We start from the raw sequence: 15,446 nt of genomic DNA, 5'->3' as shown, positions 1-15,446 counted from the left end.
TGACAAAATGACATATGCAAAAATACTGAAAATGGTTTTCCACTTTTTAAATCCTTCTTATGTCAATAACTAACATCATTATATTTTTCTTTATATATATTGTAACTGAAAATGATGTAAGAGTAATATTTGCAAACACTTCTGTATCAGAAATCAGTGTACAAACTTTAGGAAATAATCTGCTTATAGTTGTGCTATAGTTCTGACAGCCTAAAAATCTATCTATCTGGTGTGACCAAGAGTAAATTTCACAGGTCTAAATGCTTTATTTATATACTTGTTTATGTTACACTTGATACTCCCCCAGCCCGGCACACTTTAAGTTTAAACATACGTATGTCACACTAACATGAAATCAGGATGTTATTTTCCCTTACCACCACCAATTTTCAGTACAATCAGTAATGGATATTAATGCATATAATCTAAGTGAAAAGCACTTTTCAAGTACTTTGTCTAACATAATATTGGATAAATTATAATGTGAGCTTGGTTTCCTATCCTGCAAAAGTTTAAAAATGCATTAAACTTTGAATACTGGGAGTAGTCTTGCTGACTGTAATGACATTACTCACAGTTCAGGAAGTTAAACAGCAGAATAAGGTTTTGTTCTCTGTCTCACTAGTTTGTTTGTTCTTTAATGAAACAAAAGAAGAAACAAATTTTCTTTAAGTATTACTGAATGGCTTAAAATATAATTGGTGAAAGGTCATTGACTGTAATGTCCTGTATGTTACCTCATCTCAATAGAAATGCTTTCTCATGGCTTGAAATGCTTAAAGTGTAATCTTTGCTAGAGGAAAAAAGCAAGCCATATCTAATCCCAAATTCTAGCTATACTGTAACATGTGCAGTCATCTGTAAAGGAGCCCTTTTAACAAAACAATGTATGTTAACTTGCACAACGATTTGTAGATTGTATCTATTTCAGTCACTATAATAAAACAAGTTATATATATACCTACTAAAAAATCCCAGTGCAAATAATTATACAGTATTTCCACACATAAAGCAACAAGTTGCAAATGATGTGATATGTAAAGCAAATTGCTGAAAATTACTTCAGTCTTTGGGATGATCAAAGTATAAATAACCAAAACTTGCAAAAAATGATTGAATTTTCATAAAAGAAGGTTTTTGATGGAGGGGAAGAAGGAATTCATCACCCTCATTCCCTATGGCTTTTACAGACTCAGCCCCTTCCCCCGATAAACCATAGGTGTTTTTTTAGATCTAGTGATATATTTTAATGAGGTTATCATCTTCTGTATAACAGTACTAATAAGGTCTCCAGTGACTTTTTCATAAAACGTAGTCTCTTCTTATTGAAGTTTATAGTGCTTCAGAAGTTTCAGGCTGTTTAAACTCCAGAAGAATATGAATCTGATCCAACTATGTTAAATTCTAATTAAATAGAAATTCCTTTATTTACTGTGAAAATGTAGTTACCTTCTGTTCTGATAATTCAATCCAGTTTTTATTCCCCCATCCCCCCCCCAAAAAAGTCTTGTAGTTACAAGCCTGTAATTATACATAGCAAAGAAAGCGAGCTGTTCCTTGCCTATGGAAATATATATAGTTTTTCAAGTTCCAACCCCTCTCTACGTTGTTAACCATCACACAACATATGCCATTTGGCAATTTGTCTCCTAGGATATTCACAAATTTCTTTCCAGTGCTCTCCACCTGTTCCTTCTGCTGAAGATCCCAAGGTTAACCAGCCAATGACCTCATTCCTTGCCCCCCTATCTGAATCTAAAACCAAAAATTCAATGCTGATATCATCAAGGCCCTCACAAGGAATGTCAAAGACAAACAGTTCATTGAACACTGCATTGGGTGTGCATTTCTTCACATGGGTTTTCTTTTTAGAAATTCTCTTCTTAGCATGGTACAGGTTCACTTTGACATAAGGGTCTGCAATGAAAAGAAAGAGCACAGATCAGCTATTGAACAGTGTTGTTTAGAAATTCCTTGATCTAGTTAATAAGTCGTGAGTCATAAGACTCATGCAAAGAAAAGCCTCAGAAAGGAGAGAATAAGTTCATGCTGAGAGAATGGATGAATGGAAGTGATTAATTTCTGTTGTGGTTCAACGAAAGTCAATTAGCTTGATTAAATTGCTCTCATCAATTTTTATTGAACAAATTTAACACTAAACTTTAAATGTAAGGGTACGTTTGTTGTTAGGATATGTACTTGACTTTATGTCTGTGCTGTGCTACTATTGAAGAAGGGAAGGGAAAATGTCCATATTTTTAGCTGTCAACCAACTTTAAGTGTTTGCATTCCTCATAATTATTCAACTGTTGCAAGATTCCTTTGCTATTGTCTTCAACAATGGCTATATTTCTTCCTTCAGAGGAATTCTAGAGAACGCTTTAAAAATCATCCCTTTCAAGTACTTTGGCATTTATTTCAGTGCAAATGTGGGCCTGTTTCCAAATTCTCATGGTGCAAAGATGCAGTACAAAATCCTTTCTACTGATCCCAGCCAAACAAAATAGTCTATATGTAAACAGTCAGCTAATAAACATCAAGAATAGTTGAATACTTTTTTAAAAAAAGTAAAATTAAAACTGAACTGTATTTAGAAATGCTATGCCAAAGTTATCAGACTGAAATGGTCAGATGATGAAAAGTTTTTTTTTTCCTTGAACTGACAATAGTTTAACAGGAGTAAGGTATGACAGAATATATCTTCACTTTCATACTCTATCAACATAACAAACATTTTTAAAATAGGGTTTAATGTAATTAAAATGTTCATTGGCTTTAAAATGAATATATGCCACACAAGCATTAAAAATATCAGAATCAATATCCATCAGTGGATTCACGCTGTTGTTCATTTTTGTTTAAAGGACATTTTCTGACTGTTATTTCTGGCCAGCTACTAGATAAGGCTAGAATGTTCCTCTTTATTTTATTAGGTCTATTAGGAGACCTCAACACCAGTGATCAAGGAAACCAAGGAAGTTGTGGGTATGGAACAGCTTCTGAGTAAAAAAGTTCCCATCTTCCTAAGGAGACTGAGTTATCCAATTGTTTAGCTGACCCCATAGAAACACCATTTCACCCTCCTCCTTGTCCAAGATTTATGTCGGGCTGAGGGGAAAGTCACAGAGGAAATAAGGACTGTTGTGAGTGCAGTATGTTACTGACACCCAAATATCTGTTGAACCTGGCCTTGCTGATGAACAGCAAATAATGAAGAACTGTCTAAATGAACTACGTGTCCAGGTGTAGTATGGCTGCCTGTATCTCTTAGAAATATTATATTCCTATTATAGTTAGCAAGGTTGTACTGAGGGAAGCAGAAAGAGCAAACAAAATTTATAGCTTTACTCCAAAGAGGTATAGTAAACAAATGTGTAGTTTGGATGCGCTATAGGGTCCAGGTGACTGCTGAGACTAGGAGGGCTTTTGTTTTCAAGTTATTTTCCCACCTGGGTGAACCTCAGCCAGACTTGGTCTGTTGAGATCAGTTTGCTGTCATGCTGTCTTCATGAAACCTCCACTGTCTGCTGTGACTTTGGGATTGATTATGAAAAAAGTATGTATGCTCTCTTATAGTGGAGTAAACTGTTAGGCTCCATTTATATCCTTTCTCCTTATGATATGTGAATAAAATTGAGATCAGAAGTAGGATTTCAATGGAACTCCACTATGTAAATGGGAGTTATCTATAACTTTGTTGTATTGGAACCAGGATGGATTAAATTTCTAGGTAATGAGAAGTAGAAAGACTGTATTATTGGCTGTAGTAATTATGATTCAGTGGTTCCCAAAACTAGTTCTTTTCAAAAAAATCCTGTGAAAGAGTATCAGTCCTATACAGAATCATCAGCAGATGTGCTACTGTTGGTATAGTCCTTTGTTGTGTACTGTTCTTTTTGTATGGTTCTCTTATCCTAAGTATATTGTACATTAAATTTTATTCTGTTATTATGTTATCTAGCATTAATGTGCATCTAAGTGCAGTTCTAGTATTGGCTTCAAAGGAGGTTCCACTAAATGCAAAATGGCACAACAAGACCAGGAGAAGGGAGTGCAAAAACTGCTCCTTCTTAGTGCACCCCAAGTACAGCGCATGATAAAGCATGGGTGTTATGTTACAACCTGCTTCCAGCACTGGCATAGTTCACCTTTTCACCTTGCCAAATAAATGTTAGTGCTCAGTGGGCCAAATTCAGATGTAACTGGTTTCTTTTCTTGGTGCTAAGCTGAAATAAACCATATGATGATCTCACTCAATACTGATCTTCTATAAATAAACTGGTTTTTTTTGTCATAAATAAAAGCTTTTAGTACCTGCAAACAACATCCCATACTTATGGCAGATGGGTTCTGTTCAAGACAATCACAAAACTCATTGGTTTCCACTGCTAACAGATGTCATGTTTTTTTAACATGTGATTGAAGAACAAATTTGTAAAATACATACCCTGGAAAATAAAGTATTGACCTAGATATTAATAAAATTAATAGGCTGCAAATAATAGAGATACCGTTTCTGCATTTATGGGCTTAGTCTTTGAAATGCTACATTTCATAGAATCATAGAATGCTTTGGGATGGAAGGGACCTTTAAAGGTCATCTAGTCCATCCCCCCTGCAATTGGCAGGGACATCTACAACTAGATCAGGTTGCTCAGAGCCCCATCTAGCCTGGCCTTGAATGTTTCCAGGGATGGGGCATCTACCACCACTCTGGGCAACCCGTTCCAGTGTTTCACCACTCTCATTGTAAAAAATTTCTTCCTTCTATCTAGTCTGAATCTACCCTCTTTTAGTTTAAAACCATTACCCCTTGTCCTATCGCTACTGGCCCTGCTAAAAAGTCTGTCCCCATCTTTCTTATAAGCCCCCTTTAAGTATTGAAAGGCTGCAATAAGGTCTCCCCTCAGCCTTCTCTTCTCCAGGCTGAACAACCCCAGCTCTTTCAGCCTTTCCTCATAGCAGAGGCGCTCCAGCCCTCTGATCATTTTTGTGTCCCTCCTCTGACCCGCTCTTTTTCAGGAATCACTTTGTCACCTATATGCTTGTGGATGACAAATAATAATTTGGAAATGCATTGTATTTTTGCTTAGAATAGCAGTAGCTAAGAGTCAAGGATTTCAGAAGCCCCTGCCATCCAATACTCTGCAGCCTTATAAACATCAGTGAACGTAAGAGAACTCAGCCTGTCTTTTTCTCAAAAAAAATAGTCTCAAATATTGATCCTCTGCTTTGGTTTTATTTTTTTTTATATTACAGAAAGATTAGCTATCTCTTCTTCCCTCCTCCTCACCTCTCTTAACAAGAACGTCTTGTCAAAACCTGCATCAAGATACAAGGAGATATGAGGCTACCATCTAGCCAGTCAGTCCCTAGCATGTCTTAAGGCATGGGGCTATTTCTGTCCCCAGCACAGGACTTCACATTTGACTGTTGAAATTCCTAAGTTTGCTATCAATCAGCCCCCTCCTCCAGTCTGTTGAACTCCCTCTGACCAGCAGCCCTGAGGAATGTTACTCACACCTGACAGCCAGTTAGACTTTCAATCAGTGACACCTGCCCTTTAAGCCCAACAGTCCTGCCAGTTTTTCACCCACCTCCTAATTCACCAATGCAGTCCCTATCTCCTCACTCTGACTGGATAGTGTCAGATTGTCAGAAGCCTTGCTAGTGACAAGGGAAGCCACTTTCTCTGCCTTCCTCTTGTCCACAGAGCTAGTCACTTCAAAATAAAAAGGCAATCAGGTTGGTCTAGCATAATTTAACCTTGGCAAATCCATGCTGACTCTTCTCGGTCACTTTCCTGTCCTTCATGTGCCTGGAAACTTGTTCCCATGGACAGAGATGAGACTGACCAACCTCTAGTTCCCTGAATCGTTCTTTGCCTTTTTGGGATATGGCTGAAACATTTGCCTTTTTCTGTCTCCAGGGTTACCTTAACTCTTCAAATGACACAGAACAGCCTCACAATGCAGCTCCTTCAACCTATTCTATCTGGCTGAAGGCAGCTCCTTCAACTCATTCTATCTGGTCTCAAGGACTTCTGTATATCCAGGTTAACTAAGTCATGCCTTACTTGATTCTCCTCTACTGCGGGTAGTATGTCTTTCCCCCAAAATTTGCAACTATACAGAGAGACCAGGGAGGCCCAACAGCAGACCTGGTCTAATAAAGACTTAGGCAAAAAAGTCACCGAGTACTTCAACCATGTCATTTACATGTAGAAGCCCTTTTATTTTTGTCCTCCATACCATTCTCCCATGTCAACTCCCACATAGCTTTGATCTTCCTTAATTCCATCCCAACATGTCTGGGTGACACTTCTGTATTCCCCTTTGGTTGTCTTTCCCTACTTCCACTTCCTATATGCTTCCTTTTTTGTGTTTGACATCAGTCTGGAATTCCCTGTTCAAACGAGCTGGGTTCTTGTCATGCCTGTTTGCCTGCAAATCAAGATAGGTAGTTCTTGGGCTTTGAAGTAGTTGCCCCTGACAATCAGGAATCTTCTGGGTCCTGCTGTCCTTCAGAGCAGCTTCCCTAAGGAACCTGTCTACCCATTTGCTTAGCAAGCCAAAGTTTACTTCCCTCAATTCCTGGGTCTTTAGTCAAGTACTTGTCTTCCTCACTTCCCTCAGGTTCTTAAACTCTTCTCTTCCTCAGTCACTTGGTCCTTATTTATGAATAGCAAATCCAGCAGAGCACCTCCTCTTGCCAGCCCTTCCAACTCCTGCATTACTGGCAATGCCCCTGACAATTCAGAAATCTCCAGGTCATCCAGTCTCCCCATCATATGACCCTTTCAGCAGAGGCTGAGGTAGTTGAAGTCACCCATGAGAACCAGGGACTGCAACCAGGAAACTTCTGACACCTGTAGGAAGAAGCCTTCATGCAACTTCTTGACCAGAGAGTCTGTTGTCCTTTGGTTGACCTCATCTCGGATCTTAACTCATAATCTCTCAAACATGCCTATCATCCCTTCCACAATAGAGCGCAATTGTATCCCAGCTGTTTCTTGGCAAAGTGCATCCCCCTCGGCTCATGTTCCTTGCCTGTCTTTCGTAACAGAGCCTATATCCATCACTTCAGTAGCATTTCCATAATGTAAGCTATCCCACATCATCTCTGTATTTCCACAGCTCAGTGACTACACAAAAACTTTCATTTCCATACTTTTTGGTTTACTTTTTTTTTGTGCTTTGCCAGCTGCATTTATTTGTGACAGGCACACGAGATAGGCCTGTGTCACCCTGATTCTCAAGGGGAACGTGAAAGGTCCCCTGTTGCTTGCCCTGTACATATTTCTGCCTTATCCTTCATTCTCCTACTTTTCTGTGCACTTTGGTCTCCATCCTCCAATGAACCTGGTTTAAAACCTTCCTCACTAGGTTAATAAGAATACTAGAAAAGATGGTCTTAGAATCATAGAATAGTTTAGGTTGGAAGGGACCTTTAAAGGTCATCGAGTTCCACCCTCCCTGCAATGGGCAGGGACATCTACAACTAGATCAGGTTGCTCAGAGCCCCATCCAGCCTGACCTTGAATGTTTCCAGGGATGGGGCATCTACCACCTCTCTGGGCAATCTGTTCCAGTGTTTCACCACACTTATTGTAAAAAAAGTCTTCCTTCTATCTAGTCTAAATCTACCCTCTTTTAGTTTAAAACCATTACCCCTTGTCCTATCACAACAGACCCTACTAAAAGGTTTGTCCCCATCTTTCTTGTAGGCCCCCTTTAAGTACTGAAAGACCGCAATAAGGTCTTCCCGCAGCCTTCTCTTCTCCAGGCTGAACAACCCCAGCTCTTTCAGCCTTTCCTCATAGCAGAGGTGCTCCATCCCTCTGATCATTTTTGTGTCCCTCCTCTGGACCCGCTCCAACAGGTCCATGTCCTTCCTGTGCTGAGGACTCCAGAGCTGGATGCAGTACTCTAGGTGGGGTCTCACAAGACCAGAGCGGAGGGGCAGAATCACCTCCCTCGACCTGCTGGCCATGCTTCTTTTGATGCAGCCCAGGATACAGTTGGCTTTCTGGGCTGCAAGCGCACATTGCCGGCTCATGTCCAGCTTTTCATCCACCAGTACTCTCAAGCCCTTCTCGGCAGGGCTGCTCTCAATCCCTTCATCCCCCAGCCTGTATTGATACCGGGGATTGCCCCGACTCAAGTGTAGGACCTTGTACTTGGCCTTATTGAACCTCATGAGGTTCACACAGGCCCATTTCTCTAGCCTGTCCAGGTCCCTCTGGATGGCATCCTGTACCTCAGGCGTGTCAACTGTACCACTCAGCTTGCTGTCATCTGCAAACTTGCTGAGGGTGCACTCGATCCCGCTATGTCATTGATGAAGATATTGAACAGCACTGGCCCCAGAACGGACCCCTGAGGGACACCACTCATCGCTGATCTCCATCTGGACATTGAGCTGTTGACCACTACTGTCTGGATGTGACCATACAACCAATTCCTCATCCACCGAACAGTCCATCCATCAAATCCATATCTCTCCAATTTAGAGAGAAGGATGTTGTGGGGGACTGTGTCAAAGGCCTTACAGAAGTCCAGATAGATGACATCCGTAGCTCTTCCCTCATCCACTGATGTAGTCACTTTCAGCTGTCTTCTGTCTGTTTGTTTTATATTCCTAGGCCATATTCATTAGTAAAACCATTACCTGATAACCCTGACACATCAGATTTAGGTAGATGCCTGGCTTTTAAAACAACCACAGTGAGCGTGCTTGTTGTAGACTGATAACAGAGAGAGATCAGCAATTCTCCATGCCCAGATGATTTCTGAGGAAATGAAATAAAAAAAGAAATAAGACTATTATTTTAACCAATTATATCAACCAAGCTTTAAACCAGAATTAAGAAGATTTATGAAATGTCACATAACTGTATGTTCTGAAATGGTGTAAAAGGATATAACTTATGGAGCTATGCTGCTTTACATAGCAAATATAATTTCCCTCTGCTGTAGTTATATAACTCTTCTTATGGTTGGTTATTAGACTGAACAAAAATAAATAATAAGTGAAAATATAGGTTGACATGACATCATTAGCTTCAGAATTTAGAAATGAAATCCTACATCCTGAGAAAAAAATCTCAGTGAACAAAAAATATCTTAAGCAAAACAAAATTCCACAAAGATATACTGAAAAAAATGTGAATAAAGGTAAATAAAAAAAAATCTTCAGTAAAATGTTTTTAAACAGGAAGGATTCAAGCAGTTAGTGAAATCTCATCCCTGACACTTTCTGAAGTAGTATAATACACATGAAATACAGAAATAAAGATGAGATCAAAGACTTTCTCTATGATTATTAGATTTGAATTTGCAGGAGTATTTTGTTTCACAGAAAGGAGGAAGGCAAGGGAAACAAGCAAAAATAATACCTTATATACCAGAAAACCCAATAAGTTATCAACAAAATATCAGTGACACAGTTATAGTTGTTGTAATATAGCAATAGAATTGCAAAATAACAGTATTAGTTATAGATATGTTGTCTGGCAGACATTTATTTGATTTGGCAGCATGCTTGCTCTTTGAAAACAATCAAATTGAAAGTCAATACACATTCCACTTCCTTAGTAGAGATTAAGAGACGTGTGATGCATGTGCATTTCTGTGGTTCATCTGTGATGGTTGTAAATGATCTTTACATTCTGAAATGAGACAAAATGATATGAAATATTTTTAGCCCAGTGAAGTCAGTATGTTTTGTCATTGACTTCGGTAAGGCTTTGGCTTCTCCCTCGTGTCTTACTATCCTTAGTAGAGCTGCAGCCTGTGTCACAATTCTTGAGTAGTAGAAGGTAGTAACAGAACTGAAGTGCAAGAACATACTACTGCATCAATGACACGGTCTCAAACAGCTTCCAATTCCTTAACTAAAGACTACCTGCATACTTTAAGAATCTGCTATAAAACCCATGTAGTTGAAGTGATTTACATTGACTTCAATAAACTTTAAGAAAGAATGATTTCAAACAGAAAAGGGGAGGGAGGAGAAGGGGGATAATATATAAATCTTTGCATTCTTTCCTTGTAAAGTAAATTAATGTGGATTTAGACCACTTGACCTGCTGAATACAAGTGTACTTTCTACTATATATGCTGCTGAACCTTGACTGGTCCGGAAGCCCTTACCTCAAACAGACACCTCTGCTTCTCTAAATGTCAAAACACGCCTACCCAAATAGCTTAGACAGCTCAAAAGCTGCAATCGACTGAAGGAACAGCAGAGCACTGACACCAGAGAAGCCCAGGAGCAGAATGAGCTCCCTAAGGAGAGGTTGCAGCTCGTATATCCCAGGCCCTGCCCATGGGTAAATGGGTCCACTCAAACCTGCTGGACCAGCTGGATAAGCAAGTAGAGTTTAGGACATATTAGCAATTTTTTGCAACATGCTCATTGTAGTGTTCTTTTATTACATTTGTGTAATTGCTTCCTCTTACTGCCATTATGAAAGCATCTCAATGACTTGCATGATGAGCTTGTTCCCTTTTCTTTCCAAGATGCTAGCAGCGTTACACAAGAAACATAGCTAACACTAGCACAACACTTCTAAAGTTTAAATAAAAACTATATTACCCTAACATTTCTTTTGATGATCTCTCTGTCCATTAGCAGCCTTCCTTCTGACAGTTCAATTCCTGTGAGGGGAATGAGGACTTCTCCAATGACATCATCTCTGGAAAACTTGTCAAAGCTCAAGATCATAAAGTGAAGTGTTAAGTCTTGAATTTGGCTATAGGGGATCCCATAAAACGTGAAGGTCTCATCGAAAGCTGGATCTAAGGTTTTTCTCAGCACTCTGGTTTTCACCTTGTGCTTTTTCTCAGGCAGGATTGTCATTTTGATGTAGGGATCAGAAGTCATTGACTGTTCATCCATTGCTGGCAGCCCACGTGCTTCTTTGATGTTCACTACAAATGCCTTTTTCTCAAAGTTGTACTCGAAGGAGAAAAAGAGAGTTCCTAGCTTGTCTTGTTTATCTTCAGATGACAGGGAAGTGATGGATTTTAAACTATCAAGGGATATTGAATCTTTCTTCCTTTCTGCAAAGTGCTTAGGAGACAAATTTTCAAGATCTGGAGAGCTCTGGATTTTAGGGGTTGTTTTGGGGAAGTTGCCATTTAGATCTCTCTTCTCCAGGTCAAGATGGAGAGAATTCTTTGGCATCGCTGATTTGTTCTTTGCTTCACTTTTATCATCTGCTCCAAACTTCTTCTTACTGTTGAGATTCTCAGGGTAAATATCAACCCCCTTCAGAACATGGACAAACTTATATGGAGGGGTCTTATTGGATTTGGAAGATTTACGTTGGCAGCAGATCCAAGCAAAAAGGGAGACAGAGAAGACAAGGCCAAATGCACTAAAGATCCCAACCACTGTAGGAATTTCATCTGAAAATCAAATAAATAGCAACAAGCACATAAGCAGCAATGCCTTGGACTCTGTGTGATATTTAATAAAGTAATAATTTAATAAAACAAACTGATACGAGATGGTAATAGCAGCAAGATCGACAGACTTAAAGTGTTTTGCATTGTACATATTGCTCGCCACCTTCAGGCTTGAATGTGTAGTCCCATGCTAAGGCATGCTTGTTATGTTAGCATTTTTCCATACACAGAGTGGGAGGAAAATACTATTCGCATCCTAATAGTAATAACCATTAGTAATTGTTTGACTATCTCATCCCTCTGTGTGTAGTTTCTGGGTTTATATGTCTGTGAGTAATACCAGCTCTCAGAAGGTTTCAGCTTTGAGATCATGGAGCTTTGTTGGTTAGATAAAACAGATTCTGAAATATACATTACTTATAGATACATCATCTGCTTTTCACACTGTTTCCTAGAATACTTTGAACACTCAATTAACTCATTTTTTATGGTCTGATCCCATAATTGCCTGGAGGTATCTCTTGAAAGAACTGAGTTTAATTGGAGGTTATAACACTCAAAGTTTCAATGGGATTTTCAATACTTTGCAGGAGGAAGTCTATCAAGAAAATTTGGAATAATTATATACCAAGTGTTTTTTTTCCAGATGGATGTGACATTGGGTAGTCACATGTGAGTCTAAAGCTGAAAAAACTATTAAGTGTATCATTGATAACCACTAAGCTTTGCATTTAAGACACTATGAATCAAAGCTATGGGGAGTTTACAGGACGGGTCACTACTTTTTAGGAATATATAAGAAAAACATAATTCTCTTCTGCCTTAATACGAATCCTATACTTAAATTAAATAAAGAGAAAAACTGAGCAAGTGTTACAACCTCAACTGTCATGTGGATACATTAGTTACATATAGAGTATCATTAGCCCTTCAAAGCATGCATCGAAGGGGTAAATGAGCACAACTAATTGGAAATCCAATTTTGCCCATAAGTAACATTACTAAGTGTGTTTAAACCTCCCACAATGTAACAATCAGAGCTTAATCTTTATTCCCTGCAACAGTGGAAGACCAGTACAATATTAATGGAATGACATTGTTTATGCATAAAAGCAATTGTGTAACAGTTCTGGTTCTCTCGCAAATGATTAGCAGATCATTCTGGATGAGAAAGGCAAAACTATCCCCCTCTATATATTACTAAATCAGCTTCATTCAGGTAAAAGCTGGGCAGATAGATGTGCTGCCACTATACCTTTGCTTTTTAGTGGGATGATTCAAAAAAATCCACAACAATGCTATCAGAGCAAAGTAGGACATAATGTTCCAGCACAGAAAGGATCAGGCCTGGCTATTAATTTCTTCTGACAATATTCATGTCACTTTCCCTTCACCTACAAGCTGTATCAGTCTACATATTTCATTGTAAGAACTTAATGAAATGACTGAAAATTACATACATAACCAAAAAGTATTTTCTCTAAGTTAAGCACATGGCTCTGAGTTTCAAGAATTCTCTGGGCTGCATAAATTTAAATATACGTGGTATAAAGGTAGAAAGCAAGAAGTAACTGAAACCTAATCAGAATACTTTAATAGCTTTTAAGAATGATTTGCACATTTACAATACTTTTTCATGAGATGACAGACTTCTTATAGCAATGGCTATTATGCTATATTTTAATTCTACAACTACTGAAAGCAGTGGTAGAATCAATTTAGTGTTTAAAATATTAATTATCTTTCTTAAATAAGTAATTAGATAAGCATGATGTCACAAGTGTGGTTAGAAACATCAAGTGGGTGAGGTAGGAAAGAAGATGAAATGGTAACTAAAATGGTTTTATATTTACAACTAATTATCTTGCAACCTGAATTTCTTGCTGTTGTCATAATGTAAATCAATTGATTAACATTCAAGGCAGTGTATTAATAGGAAACATCACCTATTGATTCTGGGAGAAGTTATTATTTCAGTTACATGATATAAATCTGGAGTCACTTCACTTTAGTCAATGGAATGATCCTTGAATCAAACCACTGCTAAAGCAAATATAATCTAGGCTAGAGTCAATATTTGTAAAGCAGAGTTCAGAAACATTTCTACTTACTGCTTTTATGAGTAAAGCTATTTATGTATCTATTTTATAAATGCACATATATGACTGTGTCTGAAACTTCTGGTGTCACAGTTAATCACCCTACATCCAGTGTGTAGAAATGGCAAAACTGAAAAGTTCATTGTTATCATTTCTTATTCTCAATGAACCCAGATTGATCAAGATGCAGCTGTTTAGCTAAAAACACTGGGATCCTGTATTTTCATCTTCCTAGCAATGTCCTTTACAAGACTACCTTTCACTTTAACTAATGGTTGACAAGTCTTTCTCTACAACAAGAAAAAAGGAATGACAATTATTCCAAGAATGGCTTGAACAAAGATTTTCTCTGTGGCATGGGATGCATTTACATCCTTTAACTCTGAAGCCACGCTACTTTAACTAAGACAGAGAAAACCCCAAACCTCTCTCATCTGAAAACTCACCTACATAAACCTCTTAATCTCTCCTGATGCTTTATCGGGGGGAACGGGTTAGGGAGGAAGGAAGAGGGAGAGAGAGAAGGAAAAGAAAGCAAATTCACACAACTTCTGAGATGAAAGAGAACTGGGGGAAATTAGGTTCCTCCCAACAAGCTGCGTTCTGGGAGGCGCAGGGTGGCTCAGCAGAGGCTGCCTGCGTGCACTTCTCCTGGGGAGGGGAGAAGCCCCCAGCCCCGCGGGCAGGGAGTTGGGGCCGGGACGCGCTTACCGAACTGCTGCCGGCTGGCCGCGATCGGAGCCATGTTGGCGGCGTGCGCTGTCCGCGGTGCTGGAGCCGCTGTCCGCGATTCTGGAGACGGCGTCCGGGGTGCGGGAGCCGCCTCCCCGGGTACCGAGCGACCTGCCCGGAGCGCCGAACGCGCTGCCCTTCTGTGCCCCGGCTCTCCGCTCTCACAGCGCCCGGGCAACCGTCTTTTCCAGCGTGTTTTTTTTTTTTTTAAAGAAAACAACAACAAAAAAAACAAAACCCGAGCGGTCTACGAGCGGTGGGGAAGGTGGAGGAGGAGGCTGCGAGGGGGCTGGAGGAGAGGGGGGAGGGGAAGCTTCGGTCCTCCCCTTTGCACACTGATTTGCAACCCCCTTCCTGTTTTGGCTCTTCTGAGTATCTCTGCTCCGAGACTGAAGACGTGGTTGAAACCCAAATTGACGCAATCCTGACGCTACAGGGCTGAAATCAGCACCTTTCCCACCTCCCATCCCCCGTCCCCAACTACCACACCCTCCCTCCCTCTCCCATCCTCTTTCTGAGGATTGAACACACACTCATCAATTATTTTAACTGCAGGATATGAGCTCCCATCCTCCATCGGACACAGACAGTGAAATGCTAATGTCTGTGATTCAGTGCACCCTATGTAATACACGGGTGTGTCTATTTTGCTGGGGTAAGATTTATTTATTTGCTTATTTATCTATCAGCTGGACAGGCTACAACAACGTGAAGGAGATGCCAACTGAGATGGTCCAGACACCTTGGCTCCAACTGCAAGGCATGCATTTCTCCTATGACTGACATGATACACTTACTGGATTTGAATCATGAAAAGTCCTCATGTGCCTTCTCCCTGTCCCTCCTCCCTGATTCTTCCCACCATCCACCCCCACAAAAACACTCAGCCCCCACTTTGGAAAACCTCTTGACCTTCCTGTAGGTCTAGGAAAGAGCTGGATCTACCTAGATACTTCTGGATTTTACCAGCTTTAGATGTCTGTCTCCCAGTCTGGACTGAACATGAGCAGGAGGCAGGGGGAGGCTGGCAGGCAGGAGGAATGGAGGGAAACAGAACAAGAAAGCAGGGCTGCCTGTAATTAGAACTGATACAGCGTATAATAACCGAAGCTAAATCCTGGTGCAACAGGGCTGCAAAAGCCAGCACCTGGCACCTGACTCCTCCTGGATTCAGAAGGAATCATAGCAGCCAAGTTTGGAG

The 15,446-nt window shown here is 40.0% G+C and overlaps 1 protein-coding gene across 1 annotated transcript; it reads right to left on the bottom strand.

The window, feature by feature from the left end:
* Nucleotides 1–1,609: 1,609 nt before the first annotated feature.
* Nucleotides 1,610–14,258, bottom strand: LOC309601563 (synaptotagmin-4-like; the record flags this gene model as incomplete). Its single annotated transcript, XM_082334627.1, has 4 exons — nt 1,610–1,917; nt 8,671–8,791; nt 10,600–11,414; nt 14,225–14,258. The coding sequence occupies 4 exons, from the start codon at nt 14,256–14,258 to the stop codon at nt 1,610–1,612; spliced, it is 1,278 nt and encodes a 425-aa protein (XP_082190753.1).
* Between the last annotated feature and the right edge of the window lie 1,188 nt (nt 14,259–15,446).

The sequence above is a fragment of the Platalea leucorodia genome (assembly GCF_965183815.1).
Source record: "Platalea leucorodia genome assembly, chromosome: W".
Classification (NCBI taxonomy): Eukaryota; Metazoa; Chordata; class Aves; order Pelecaniformes; family Threskiornithidae; genus Platalea; species Platalea leucorodia.
This window is presented reverse-complemented; position numbering and strand designations above follow the sequence as displayed.